The 15,643-nt window shown below is 41.6% G+C and overlaps 1 protein-coding gene across 1 annotated transcript; it reads right to left on the minus strand.

Annotated features, from left to right (window-relative positions):
- Nucleotides 1-6,511: 6,511 nt before the first annotated feature.
- LOC311010807 (zinc finger protein 862-like) lies at nt 6,512-7,966 on the minus strand (the record flags this gene model as incomplete). Its single annotated transcript, XM_084005456.1, has 5 exons — nt 6,512-6,529; nt 6,706-6,963; nt 7,059-7,197; nt 7,285-7,556; nt 7,727-7,966. The coding sequence occupies 5 exons, from the start codon at nt 7,964-7,966 to the stop codon at nt 6,512-6,514; spliced, it is 927 nt and encodes a 308-aa protein (XP_083861582.1).
- Between the last annotated feature and the right edge of the window lie 7,677 nt (nt 7,967-15,643).

Here is a 15,643-nt window from a genome sequence, read left to right on the forward strand (position 1 = left end):
TGTTATTGTGGATGGCAAACAGCAACGCTTCTTCACCCACAAAGACGCTGAAGCTGTCTTTTTGTCCACCTCAAACTCTCCTTGATACCTGAGGTGAAGTTGTTGTCCATGGCTGTCACTAGCACTGCTATCACTAGCCTAGCGGCTAATGGCTAGCGGCTTTGATTTCCTAATAATGATCCAGTTATCAGTTCACGTACACGCGATGACTCTCTCCTCCTGTCTCATTTCTTTTTCTTTTCTGTTTTTTGCACGTTTTTGTGACTGATCTTGAGACAAATTTTGTGTGTTTTAGGCGCAACAGGTAACTTTTACCTGTCTCTTTCAGTTACACCGTTTGTTTACTTCTGACAGTGTGATGTTACTTCCGTTTCCTGCCATGACAGAGACGTCTTTTTGTTACACCGCCCCCTAGCGACAGGTTTTATTTACTACTACTTATGTTATCTGGTTATCTTTGAGCTACATCCATTTCCCTCAGCTCAATGCAGACTGTGCTTTGATTTGATGGACTGCACCTACACAGTTAGGTTTACTTGCGGAAAGGCTCTGGGACTTGGTCTCTGGGACTACTGGGCCTTCTTGTTGTATTTTTTATTTTTATTCATTTTCTATTCTTTACGTTTGTATCTGTGTCTTGTTCTGTCTGTCTGTCCCACAGTACTCAATGTCTTTTGCAAACTTTACAACCTGGTATGGCATGTACACCTGAGTAGAAACAGTATCACTATGAGTTTTTTTCTCCCAAAATGGATGAATTTAAGGGATTAAAAATAATTAATATGAACATCAGGAGTCTTTTGTCTAAAATTGACTTATTCCGTGCTTGGATTGTTCAACATAAACCCAACATCATCACACTATCTGAGACCTGGCTCAATAATAGCACCTCTGATAATGAATTAAATATATCGGACTATGTACTGTATAGATCTGATAGGTGCTCCAGGGGTGGAGGTGTTGCTATTTACGTCTCTTCTGATCTTGTGAGTGAGCTAATTGTCCCTTCAATTGAGCCCTTACATTTTGAAAGCATATTCATTAAGTTAAATTTTCATGTAAATAAATCTCTCACTATTGGTAGCATATATAGGCCACCCTCATCTCCAGCTGTGTCCTTTAACTCCATGATCTCTACCATTAACTCCATCTCCAGTAGCAATGAATTAATCTTACTTGCGGATTTCAACAAAAACTGGTTGGATAAGTCAGCAGATAAAGTAACAAAATTATTTAACAGTATAAATCTTACCCAAATAATTAAGGAGCCAACCCGTATTACCCATAGAACACAATCATTGCTTGACTGGGTTCTTGTGTCACACCCTGATAGAATCCTAAAGGCTGGTATCATGTCTGACTGCTTCAGTGACCACTCAATCATTTTTTGTGTATGGAAAATTAAATTAGCTAAATTACCCCCTAAGTTAATCAAAATTAGACAATATAAGAAACTGAACCCTGCTCTATTTATTAATGATTTGATTAATATTAACTGGGACAGAAACTAACTTATACCGAATGTTCAGGATGCTTGGGATTTTCTGTATGATGAATTTACTGATGTTGTTGATAGACATGCACCTTGGAGAACTGTCAAAGTCAAGGGCAAACATTTACCATGGATCAACTCTGATTTATAAGTCTCTTTAGTGAGAGGGACAAGGCGTGGGCAACTTATCGTCGAACTCGTGACAATGCTGATTGGGAAGTGTACCGGCAACTACGTAATATGAGCAAAACAAAAGCACGTAACGTAAAATCGAACTACTATAAAGAATCTCTCACATCCAACTTTAAGAATCCTAAACAATTCTGGAATCAAATTAAAACCATTATTAATACATCTGACAAGCACTCTATTAATAAAATAAGAGCTGAGGATACTATAATCCATGATTCACTAACTATTGCCCAAACTTTCAATCAGCACTTCTCGACTGTATGTTCCTCATTGCTACCTGAATCCAATATTATATCTTCCTCTAGCCATATTTCAGCCTGTCCCAGTTCCAGTTCCTTTTCCTTTAGGAAAATCTCACCATTAAAAGTTCAGAATGCCATCAATGACCTGAAGGTGAATAGCAGTCCAGGACTTGATGGTTTACAGAACAGGTACATTAAGTTAGCTTCCCATGTTCTAATATATCCACTTGCTGATCTATTCAACCTTTCATTGGCCACCTGTGAGATACCAGCTGTCTGGAAATGTGCCCGCATCATCCCACTCCATAAAGGAGGCGATGTACTTGACACCAATAATTACAGACCAATCTCTATCATATGTTCCATCGCTAAAGTATTTGAAAAGTTAATTTATAATCAACTTTCTCACTACCTCACAATTAACAATATACTATCACCTTTCCAGTCGGGTTTCAGGTCAAACCATTCAACAATAACTGCTCTTTTGAAATTTACAAATGATGTGTTTTCTGCTGCTGAAAATGGTGAACTCACTGGTGCAATCTTTATTGATTTAACTAAAGCTTTTGATTTTGTTGATCGCTATTTTCTATTAGACAAACTGTTCAATATTGGTCTCTCTCTCAATGCAGTCCAGTGGTTTAGCTCTTACCTTCACAACAGAAAACAGTGTGTTGTCTTAAATGGATATCAACAATGTGGTGTCCCTCAGGGGTCAACTCTTGGCCCACTTCTATTTTCGATCTATGAAAATAATCTCCCAACAAGTCTTGCTAAATGCCGTGTTCAACTTTATGCTGATGACACCGTCATATATACATCCCAGTCTGACATAACACAAATTCAGTCCTCCCTTCAGTCCGACTTTATTTCTGTCCAGGAATGGTTGTCATGTAACAAACTCCTTCTTAATAAATCAAAATCCTATATTATGATATTTGGTACCAGACAAAAACTTAAATCCATCCCTGGTTCTTGTGTTATAAACTGTAATGACGGCTCTCCACTGCATAAAGTTGACACCTTCAAATATCTTGGCGTTTGGCTAGACTCTGAACTTACTTTTAAACCTCACATTAATCATCTTTTACGCAAAGTCAATTTTGGGATTAATATGTTGTATCGTTCTCGTACTTGTTTTCCATCTAATGTACGTAAGAAACTGGCCACTCAATTTATACTCCCAATTATAGATTATTGTGATGGTTTATATCAAAGTGCTCATAAATCAGACCTTGCTTCACTTAACATAGCCTACAATAGACTCTGTAGATTTGTCCTTGGATGCCCTTTTCTTACCCATCACTGCACAATGTACACTAGACTCAACTGGCCAACATTGAATATGAGAAGACACATGCACTGGTTACAGCTGATATACAAATGCATTTACTTTAATTACCCATCCTATCTACAGCAGTATCTTACACTATATACAAAAAGTTATCATATTAGACATTCATCGCATCCCTTTTTTTCTGTTCCCAATGTCATTAAATCATTTGGTAGAAGAGCTTTTATGTTTAAAGCACCAGCAGATTGGAACAACCTTCCTGCTAATATCAGATCCGGTTCCTCTCTTGGTATTTTCAAGCATGTTCTGTCTTCTCATCTCATGGTGACCTGTTCCTGTTTTCACTGAAGATGCATTTCTGATTTGTTGAACTGACACTAAACATTATACACTGTCATTCTAGTCTCAGTGTTGACCATTGTGGCCTTATTACGGTTGTTTTGTTCTGTACATATGTAGTTACAATAACTGTGGTTTGTCCTTGTTTGTACGTTTTTTTTTTTTGCTTGTTTTGTCTGTTTTTCTATATTGCTGAGAACATGTTTGTCTGTTGAATCTATGTTTGTCTATATGTTTGGACCCCCTCGAAAACGAGATGGTACATCTCAAGGGGTTTTATCCAAATAAACGAATTTTCATCCAGGAGGATTTGACATACAGGGAGCCAATGTAAGGATTTAAGAATTGGTGTAATGTGCTCACATTTTTTGGTCTTTGTAAGAACTCTAGCAGCAGCGTTCTGAACAAGCTGTAGCTGCCTGACAGTTTTTTTCGGAAGACCTGCAAGGAGACCATTACAGTAGTCTAGCCTACTAGTAATAAAGGCATGTACAAGTTTTTCTAAGTCTTGAGCTGACATGAGCCCTCTAAGTCTTAGGTGATAGTAGGCTGATTTTGTTACTGATTTAACGTGACTGTCGAAATGTAAATCAGAATCCATAATAACCCCAAGATTTCTGGCTTCGTTTGAGGTTTTCAGGGACAGAGAGTGAAGGTGTTGAATTACTTTAAACCTTTCTTTTTTAGCACCAAAAACAATTATCTCAGTTTTGTCCTCATTTAGTTGTAGGAAGTTTTGGCACATCCAGTCTTTGACTTGCTCAATGCACTGGCACAGAAGATCTATGGGGCGATAGTCGTTTGGTGATAGTGCTACATAGATTTGGGTGTCATCGGCATAGCAATGGTGGTCAATGTTATTATTTTTGCATGATTTGTCCTAGTGGGAGCATGTAGATGTTGAATAAAGTCGGCCCCAAGATTGAACCTTGGGGGACTCCACACGTTACATTGGTAGGTTCTGATACAAAGTCGCCAATGGAAACAAAATAGTTCCTATCTTGTAGATATGACTTGAACCAGTTTAAGACTGTGCCTGAGAGCCCCACCCAGTTTTCCAACCTGTCCAAGAGTATTGAGTGGTCGACAGTGTCAAATGCAGCACTGAGGTCTAATAGCATTAATATTGAAGTTTTGCCAGAGTCTGTGGTGATCCAACTTTTTTGTTTGAGATATTGATGGCGCGTCTGATGCCTTCAATTTTATTAGTATAAAAGAATGCAAACTCATTGCATTTCTGCGTGGAATGGAGTTTAGCTGGTATTTGTGTTGGGGGGTTGGTCAGTTTGTCAACAGTTGCAAATAGGGTTTTCGCCTTATTAGTGTTGTTGTTTATGATGTTGGAGAAGTATGTTTCTCTCGCACTTTTTAACACTAAATTGTAGGCCCGGAGGCTCTCTTTATAGATGTCATGGTGAATATGAAGTTTAGTACTCCGCCAGATTCGTTCAGCCTTCCTGCACTCTCTTCTCTGGGCTGTCACAACAGCAGCTTTTCTCCAGGGTGCCTTTTGCTTACCAGAAATTGTGTTAACCGTAGCAGGTGCAATGACATCTATGACATTCAGAATTTTGGAATTAAAGATGTTTACAAGATCATCAGCATGACATGGGTTTAGAGGTGGTAACGAGGAGATGGCATTTTTAAAGAGTAAATTGGCATGTTCATTGATGTACCGCTTTTTGACCTTATTTGATTCGGTTTGTGTCAGGAATGAAAGAAATATTAAAGAAAACACAGAAGTGATCAGACAATGAAGGATCAGTCACAAAAACATCAGAAACATGGAGACCTTTTGTGATAATCAGGTCCAGGGTGTGTCCCTTACAATGAGTAGCCTCTTTCACATGTTGAGAAAGGTCAAATGTGTCTAGAATATTCAAAAGTTCTTTTGCACCTGTTGTGGAAAAATGAATCTGCCCAATAAAGATCAACAACCAGGATCAGCTCTTTCTCCGAGGTTTATTCCACTAAGTATTCTCGATCTGCAGAGGAGGTTCACCCCTTGCCTTCTGATACAAAGGTTCAGAATCAGCATGAACGACCCTGAGTCCAACAACAATCTCCCTTTTAAGGAGGAGGAACCAAAGGACGGATCATGTCCTATCTTACAAAGACCAGATATACAGGCAAGGTCAAGATTTACAGAACACAGGCGTCATAGTCCTGAAATTATCTTATGTCAATGTGGCACTCATGTTCATATCATCTACAAACAGGCATTCATTTTCGTCATAGCATAACAGTCAGATGAGGAGATGCGGATCGAGTCAGCCTGACAAATATTCTGATTATAAAGTACAAACATCCAAAATTCCCATTATACACCCTTGTCATCCAAATCATCAATATGAAAATTAAAGTCACCAGTTATAACTAGGCAGTCAAAATCAGTGGAGATGCTAGACAATAATTCAGTAAAATCATCGAAAAAATGTGATGAATATTTAGGTGGCCTGTAAATAATTAACAGGAGAACTCTGGGAGAGCATTTCAGCACAGCACAAAGATATCCGAATGATGGAAAAACACCAAGTGACATCTGTTTCCCCTGAAATGTATTTTTAAATATAGCAGCACCCCCTCCACCTCTTTTCCCAGATCTACAAACATCAATCAAATTATAGTTGGGGGGTGCTGTCTCGATCAGAATGCTTGCACTGTTATTTTGTTCTAGCCATGTTTCAGTTAAAAACATAAAATCAAGTTTAGAAGTGGTAATAAAATCATTGACTAAAAATGATTTGTTATTAAGAGACCTAACATTTAGCAGACCCATCCTGATGGTGTTATTGACAGGCTTTGAGGTTGACTTTGATTTTGAGAGAACAGGAATGAGATTGTTTAGGTTAGCTGTGTGTTCAAGTTTCCCAATGTTTACTCTCTTAGTAGTCACAACAGGAATGCAGAAGGTGCCATGTTTTGATCAGGGCTGTACGCTTAGCTTTTTCACTAGGAGCACAGGTGCTCCTAAATGAAAAAATTTAGGAGCACAGAAAAAATTTAGGAGCACTATGAAATTTCTTAAATAACACAATTTTATTATTAACACTCAAATCATGTACAGTAACACACATGTGCACTCAAACGTATAAACACAGTGCCATCATAAGGCCTACTGCAACCCTCAATTAAACACACAGAACATCCCTGTCCCACATCTTTTTGTAGTCAGGTCGCCTGGCACGCTTGGCTAAGTTTATCCAGCGGTCCACAGCAGGACTTGGATCATAGTCCTCAAGACTTGGCCCCTCCAGGGTGATCCTCATGAGGTCTTCGGTAGTGGAGACCGCAAGGCTGCTTCTTTTGGAGCTTTTTATGCGGTTCTGTGCAGAGAAGCCCCTCTCGCACTGGGCAGCTGAAATGGGCAGCACCAGCATCAGCTGCACCAACTCCAGTATGTTCTAGGGGGATCAAGATAGGCCTTACTTATCTCATCTATAACCACCAATAATAGGAGGGCACTGCAGCATACAAACACTCAGCAGTGTTTGCTTACCTTGTAATCCTCCCTGTATGGCTCCTTGGTCAGCATGGTCTCCCACAGGCCACTGTAGGACTTGTCCTTGAAGTTTTGACTGACCAAGATCTTCAGTCCCTGCCACTCGTCCTGAACAGCCGCCAGGTCACACCCTAATCTGTAGAGATTTAACAGAGGGAGTTAGCAAATACCCAAACATCATTGTTCGCATCACATGGCACAGCAGTGCAAAATACATTCTTACCTCTCAAGAGGCTCTCTGAAATGCCTCATCAAGTCTGCCACACCATCATCACCAAAGGTCAGAAGGCTGCCCTGGTCATCTGGCCATGTGTCATGGTTGAAGACTTTGAAGGCCTGCACCGGGGTCTTGACTTCAGCCTCATCATTCAGGAGCACACCAAACCTGGCTTTTAGCTCAGTCACACCGATGTTGATGGCCGCCTCCATGTGCTTCTTCAGCTGGGGATGGGTGAGGTCTGTGAGACCTGTCAGATTCCCCTTCAGTGGTATTGCCTTTGAGAGAGAGACACACACAATCACACACAAAATTGTTTTAAAGACTGCATTTCTCCAAATCTTTAAATCAAATAGACCTACACTAATTCTCATATAGTGACTGATTCTCACACTTTTGCTCTAAACATTTGTTTCCGTTAGATCCTAACAAACTCATCCTAACACACCTGGAATCTGCACTCATCATCATCTCCATGCTGAGCAAGCATGGTCTGGATCTTCTCCAGCATGCCTCCTGACTTTGCCCTAGACTTAAGTCCTTCTAGTCTGGTCACAGTCTTCCTCAGCTCTGACGTAGCTTGGGGGAGGATCAGGTCCTTTCTCTGCAGGGTCAGGCTAAGTGAAGACAACTCCTCGAACAGGTCAGAGAGAAAATGGCAGAATACACAAAAAAGTGCACTCTCCATTCCTCTCTTTACCTATGTAGTAGCAGGGTTCGACAATAACGGTTGCCCGATTGCCCGGGGCAAGTAAAAATAACCGGCGGGCAGGTAGAACCTGTTCAGACTTGCCCGGTCGGGCAAGCACAAACTCCGACAAATTCGTATCATCTGTCTGCTGCTGTGGAGGCGGCAGTTGCAGTGTGCTGCTTTTTTTTTTTTTTTTTTTCTTTTGTGTGTGCTTCGATTGGCTAATGGTACAGACACACTCCGGCAGCGACGCAACGGACCGTCGAACGCACCCGCGAGTGGGCAGTTCTGTGTTCAAGTTGGATCAATTGGATAGACGTCCTGCGAAGTGGGCGGGACTTGAGTTTTGCTCTGCCGTTTCCAACATGGCGGCCGGGCCACAAACGATCTCATTTTACAGTTAATCTACACGCTAAAGCATGTTTCTGAAAACATTTGAGGCGGGAAATGTGTAGTGCAGTAACAGAATCTGGATTAATATTTGATCAACATTGCCTAGTTTGATAGTTTGAACGAAGTTTCTGGAGCCGGCGGCATTGCGTTGGACGGACGGCATTTGCATAAAGTTCAATCCATCGAACTTTATGCAAATTCACGTACGGCGACAGGGCCGCCAATTCGACGTGCCGTATCCATCATGCGGAGCTCCTGCTCTACATAGACAATGGGTGCAGTCGAATAGTCAAAAAATAAGGTCCTAACTCCTATTCCTATCTCCTATTCCTTGACCTCTGGGGAAAACGTCACGGGGTTAAGGAAAGGCGATAGGAGAACTCAAAAGGACTTAGGAATAGTCGACCGCGGTGCTCAGAGAATCCGACCGGACTTTCACTAAGATACGTCATTATAACGCGGCCGCTGATGATTGACAGCTGATGATCGGCACCGGCGATTGACGTGAGTCTGCGCTGGATAAACTACAATAATGGACTACAAAAAGCGCATTGTCCACTTCTCCACATGGTCAGCTGGTTCACTGACCGGCTTCAGGTCCAGCAGCTCCTCCTTTCTGTTTGACCGCTGTATTTACATTTCATTTGTGGTTTATGTTTCGTTTTTGTCAAACATTTGTAACATGATTGAAATAAATAAAAAAAAAACATTCAATTATTATCACTGTCCACACACATTTATTATCACTATTCCAATTACTATATGTCTGCTTGAAAGTAACTGTTAAATATGTAAATGCACATATCGTTTGTTTTCATTAACGGCCGAGGTGTGCGGCACTTTAAATGTTGCTCTCGCAAAGAATTGTGGGTCGGCGTAATCTCCTTTCCTTTCGCATAGGAAGGTCCGTTGCATCCTATGCTAAAGGAGCTCTGAAAGGAAGCATTGGAGCTCCTTTCCTATGCATTTAGAGAATTCGAACAGCTCTTATCATGGCGGCCACTTGTTTACTTCCGGGTCACTTCTTCAGTTAGGAACCTTCCTAAGCAAAAAAGACTATTCGACTGCACCCAATGAATGGGATCTGTTGACTTGACGTCTGCTGCCGGAGTTGGTGTGTCTGTACCATGAGCCTCTGTGCTGACGTGCTGACGTACCGACGCAGACGTACGGTGACGTTGTTTCACTTCCGCGGGAACGACAGCTATCGCAAACAAAATTTAGACAGCCATAGCAAGTCACTTCCTCACCTGGCCTGCGTACAGGCTAAAAAACACAGAAATGTTCCCGGACCGATGGACCGTTGTGTCCAAAGACTCTACCTGGAGAGCCACAACCAGATAAAAAAATGTCTAACGACAGCTTATCATGTCGCCAAAACGGAGCAGCCGTTCACGCAGTATGCATCTCTTCTAAATCTCCAGACGACAAATGGAGTGGACGTCGGGTCAAGATACAATGTCACAACATTTCTTTCATTGGTTGGAAGAGAGCAGGGAGAAGTTTCATATGAAATGTAATGACAAATGAAAAATAAAAACAGCTTTCTGACAGAAGAAGTGTTGTGTAGTGTCGTCTACAGTCAACAGATAATGGATTTTAGTAAGATATAAGTCTTGAAGAAAATTTGCACAACACCGCGGCGCCACAAAAAGAACCTCTTAGGCAGGGCAAGTAAGAATTTAGGCAGGGCAAGTAGATTTGAAAAGTACTTGCCCGACGGGCAAGTAGGAAAAAACCTTAACGTCGGACCCTGAGTAGTGAGTAGATCAGTACAAAATAAGTGTTGTATTCCTAGCAACCTCCTCACCTGCCAGTCATTCAAGTCTGAAATGTAATTTGACTTGAACCTATTTTTTTTAGCTTCATGTTTTGTGTAAAACTGACCTTCTTTGCCCGTCCTTGAACCTCCACTGAACCTGCAACAGCCAGGTGCTCCATGTGCCGCAGAACAATAGAGTACTGGCCATGGTCTATGGCGAGGTCCTTGTCTGCTCCATGTCGCAGGAACACTTTGAGGGCCCTGTGGACATGGGGGATCCAGCGTGTCCCTTTGACGGTAGACGGTGTGCAGACATCCACACCAAGCACTTGCCCTAGTTGATGGAGCTCTCTCTTGGACTTTCCACTGAAGTGGTAGGTCTTCCACACGAGATGCACGAGATCGTACACCTGGCACACCATTGGTTCTTTCTTCTGGAGGGTCAGGATTGCCAGCTCTAGTCTGTGAAAGCCAAAATATAGTAAAAAAAACGATCCACCTTCTTTTTCTTCTCCTCTCTGTTACACAAGTAGTTGGTGTGTCTGTGTGCCTGTTTGTTTGTCTTACTGACAAATAATTTAGTGTGTGCACACACGCATGTGACAAATGTGCATATATGTCTGCTACCACATAATCAATTTTTTCAGTTACAAACCTGTGTGGCATGCAGTGGATAGGGATAATATACTCCCCTGCCTCTCTTTGCAGGAGAGCAATCACTCCTCCACGGTGGCCCATATTCACTGAGGCACCATCTGCCCCGAAGCTGATCAGCTTCTTCATCCATGACTCTCCATCGTCCTCTGGGCAAACTGCATTGAATGCAGCCTTGGTTGCATCCAGAACACCTTGAAGGACACCACAAAAACAATAAGACTTGTGTAGTCTTAAAACAAACAAGATAGTGACTCAATTATGCATTTATTAAACTATACAAAAATAAAGGTTACTATCTAGCTGCTAAAGTGACCACCTACCAATGGCATGGGAGTGTTCAAGGGTCTGTTGTCCAACGAGGAGAGTGACTGGCTTCCCACCCTCCACCAGGCGCACGTAGACAATCTCGCACTCGGTGTTTGATATGTCAGTGTCTCCGTCGATGAGAACTGCAAGGTGCTTTGCTGTTCTCAGCTTAGCAGCTAGGCTCTCTTTCAAGAGATCGGCAACTTGATCAATCATTTCCGCACACCTGTATGAATGAGAACACTGTTGTAAAGCGCTTATAGTTTATAGTTTGTAGTTTTATTAGATCCCCATAAGCAGTGTTGCAGAACAACCGCTTATCTCCCTGGGACTGGGGTCAACAAATATTAATATAACATACATAGCCTGGCATACTACATGCCGGGCGTACACACATGTACTAAGCTACACATACAGTCACATAACATGACTGACTAGGGCTGGACGATAAAACGATAACGATATGTATCGCAATAGACACGTGATCAATATAAGTAGAAAATACATTCGATAAAACGTTTGATAATTACACTGAGCTCCATTAGAAAAAAAAACCAGGAAGAATACCCCCAGAACCGCAAGGCATTCTGGGGGATGTAGGCATAGGAAGGGCTTTAACCTCTCTCCCCGCCCAGCTAAGCAAGGTTGATGGCATCAACAAACTCACTCGCGCTTTGGTAACCTAGCAACAACCTGTTGAGTGAAATGCGGATAAAAGAGGAAAGATCCCCGCCCCGCCCTCCCTAACGGGACCCCGCGTCCCCCTGAAAGTGAAGTTAATTTTATGTTATATATAACGGTCTCAACTGCCTGTAAAGCAGATATCTACGTTCATATCTACACATAAACCGATTCTGGCGAGCATGCAAACGTTAGCTCTGCTAGCGTAGACAGGCTAACATATTACCTGACATGGTTGTCGTAGGTTGGGTTGATATCAACGCCGTTCTTCTTGTGCAGTGTGATAAGTGGCCCAAACTTGACAAATGGCTCTTCCTCCTTGGCGATGAAGTAGGCGATGTTCATTTTGATCTTGAGCTGCCTCCTCATCTCCACCTCGGAAATCATCACCTGCCTATCCAGGGCTGCGGTCACCGTCGAGGCTGGTTTGTTTTGTCGCATCATGCAACTGTCTCTGCAGGCGATGTGCCGCTTGGAGTGGTTGTGTTTTGTGAGGCTGTCTTTTTTTAAATGGGGGTTTCCAGTCACAAACGCCGAATTACCTGCCTGCTTCTGCCCTTTGCAATATTTACAGAACATGAGGTTGTTCTCAAACTCTAGCCAAGGGAAGAGTTTGATCCAATCCGATTTAAATTTGTAAACTTTGCTAGCACTAGCGTTAGTGCTAACGCTAACTGTTGCCATCTCCTCTGGCTCGACACTGTCAGTTATCCCCGATTCCACATTTTCTCTCACATTTCTTTCACAAATGTCCTCTCCCTCGTCTCCCTCCTTGGTTCCACTTTGTTTTTTTTAAAAATACGACTCGATTTTCTTCATTTTTCACGGTCAGTCAACTTCCCCGCTACGCTCGAGTATCCGACTGATAACACTGCGTGAGCTACGTCAGTGAGTGGCTTTTTTTAATTTTTTTTTTTTTTAAACTTTATCCGTCAGTGAGTGGCGCTGAGTGCAGCTTGTGCGTCTGAGACGTCATCACGTGTCATCATGAGAGTTCTGTGTTTTGGCGGCGTGTGAAAAAAGAAAGAAGTTGAAGGCTATGACTTGTTGATTTGTATACAGATGCGCGAAAATGTTACTCTACTTTGATCCACTTTGTATGGATTTATTTTAGGAGCAAAATGCGAATGAAAGGGTTGAAATCCGTACTCGCACGTGTGCTCCCTTTTTATTTTTTCTACTCGCACAATCTATTTTTAGGCGCATATGCGAGTAAAATGCTCGCACTGTACAGCCCTGTTGATGTAGGCGACCTTGGGTCCAGCTGATAATGCGGTCTACTGCTGAACCCTTTTCTGTCTCAGTAATATTCAGGGCTGCTGTCAGGGTGGGGAGGGGGTGGCCATAAGGGAAGAGGTGGCCATAAGGGAAGAGTCTTGGAAGAGGGGGTCCTGGATTTTAGTGACTTAGTTGCAGTCTTGGAAGAGGGGGTCTTGGGTTTTAGTGACTTAGTTGCAGCCTTGGAAGAGGGGGTCTTGGGTTTTAGTGACTTAGTTGCAGCCTTGGAAGAGGGGGTCTTGGGTTTTGGTGACTTAGTTGCAGCCTTGGGAGAGGGGGTCTGAGAAGGGCGGGGGGTAGGTGGGGGTAGCTCTTGGAACTCCAAGGGGGAGGAGGGGAGAGAAAGGTTTATTGGAAGGAGGGAGAATGACGAAGACCTGGATGGAGATTTGGGGGGGGTGGGGGAGGGATCCACATTCAGTCCCTCTTCGACGTTTCTGATAATCTGTGTTTCGTCTTCCCTCTTTGTTGGTTCCTCTCGTCTCTTGTCCTTGGCGACAGATGGATGACGCAGGCAGTAAGACATGTTGGTGATGAATAGCTTTGCCCCTAGCTTATTTAGGCAAAGTCCGTTTGTCTTAAAAAGATGCCTGCGGTCCCAGAAAAAGCGGAAATTGTCAATGAAATGCATTGGGCGAGCAAGAGATGCAGTTGAGAGCCATTTGTTGAGCCAAAACAGTCTACTGAATGTCTCCGCTGGGTCATTCCGTGTCATTTCATCAAATGCCTCCCACCTGACCATCTCAGAATGTCCTGAAAAAATTTGAGTACAAAGACACACTTGTTAATAGGACTAATCCAAAATATTAGGTCTCTACTGTCAACAGTTTTCTCATGAAACGTCATTGAATGAAGGGTAGTTTAGACGGTTTTTGGCATCATACTCTGAAAAGCCATTTTTAAACGACGTTATCTGGAAAACTATCTCACCTGTGGCCTTCAAAATTTCTACAGTGTATATCTGTTACTAATATCCTCCAGACATGGAATATCAGGGGTGTAGCTCAATGATAACCTAGTATGGTAGGTACTTAAAATGAGGCTTGTTGAAATAAAGTAGTACATTTGAAGAGTGGCCTAGCTCCCATTTTTACAGATAAAAGACTTCTATCATTTCTGCCTCTATCTCTGGTGTTAGCTTAAACATTCTACAAAATATGGTCTCTCTTAGATTATTAGTTTCACAGATATTAAGGCTCAAAAATGGAAGTTAACACATCTTTGCCCAACTTCAGAGTCATATTCCAAAAAACTGACAACACGTATCTGGTCCAAACTTACTTTATTTGAAAGATCATATTCTTGTTAAAATCATATTAAAAAATCAGGAGGGTGTTTTGCCTCATTTTGTCGCAGTGATTTTTTAAAAATCCTGATATTGGTGGGGTTTTTGTGGCTGGTTTTGGTATTGCATGTCCTAATAGCCTAGCAGTAAACATCACAGGAGGGCAATTCAAATGTGTTTTTTACCATTTACCAAAGACTTACATGTGACTAAATGCTACTGATAAATTTAGCCTTACGAAAACATTCAAATGTAGCACAGTTGTAGAGGCAATAAGTCCTTGAATGTGAGTTAAACATGCTGAAAGCAGCTTTTAATGTCTTAAACCATGAACAAACAGCATAATATTGAAGACTGTACATTTTGTCATACTGTAAGTATATAAATTACACAACCAAATCAAATAATAATCTTTATTTGAGCATGAGATTTTACATTACAGTACAAAAGTCTCCAAAGTTTGATATTGAATAACAGTTTGTCTCTATGCTCACTATGAGGGATCACACATTTTTCATCTTTTAGATCCAATTCCTTCGTCACATTCATTAATTTGTCAGTCACTTTACAAATTGTCTAATGTACATCTCTGCTCTGTTGTGCTCATCTTTTTTGATGGCATACATGCGCCCAGTTTCTGTAGAGGGAACGTCAAATCTTGCAATTCTATGCTGCAGTGAGACATTGCACATGTCTTCTCTTCTTGGCCAGTAGAAACTCTTGGTAGGGTCATGTGGGTGCATGAACTGAACCAGTACATCTTCATCTTCATCTGAAACATCTCTGATACTTCCTATCCACCATTTCTGATCATAACTCACATATTGTCTCATAGTGAGCATAGAGACAAACTGTTATTCAATATCAAACTTTGGAGACTTTTCTACTGTAATGTAAAATCTTTATGCTCAAATTAAGATTATTATTTGATTTGGTTGTGTAATTTATATACTTAAAGTATGACAAAATGTACAGTCTTCAATATTATGCTGTGTTTGTTCATGGTTTAAGACATTAAAAGCTGCTTTCACCATGTTTAACTCACATTCAAGGACGTATTGCCTCTGTAACTACAACTGTGCTACATTTTAATGTTTTCGTAAGGCTAAATTTATCAGTAGCATTTAGTCACATGTAAGTCTTTGGTATATGGTAAAAAACACATTTGAATTGCCCTGCTGTGATGTTTACTTGTAGGATATTAAGACATGCAGTACCAAAAACGGACACAAAAACCCCACCAATATCAGGATTTTAAAAAATCACTGCGACAAAATGAGGCAAAACACCCTCCCGATTTTTTTATATGATT

This window comes from Eutrigla gurnardus, assembly GCF_963514095.1.
Source record: "Eutrigla gurnardus genome assembly, chromosome: 3".
Classification (NCBI taxonomy): domain Eukaryota; kingdom Metazoa; phylum Chordata; class Actinopteri; order Perciformes; family Triglidae; genus Eutrigla; species Eutrigla gurnardus.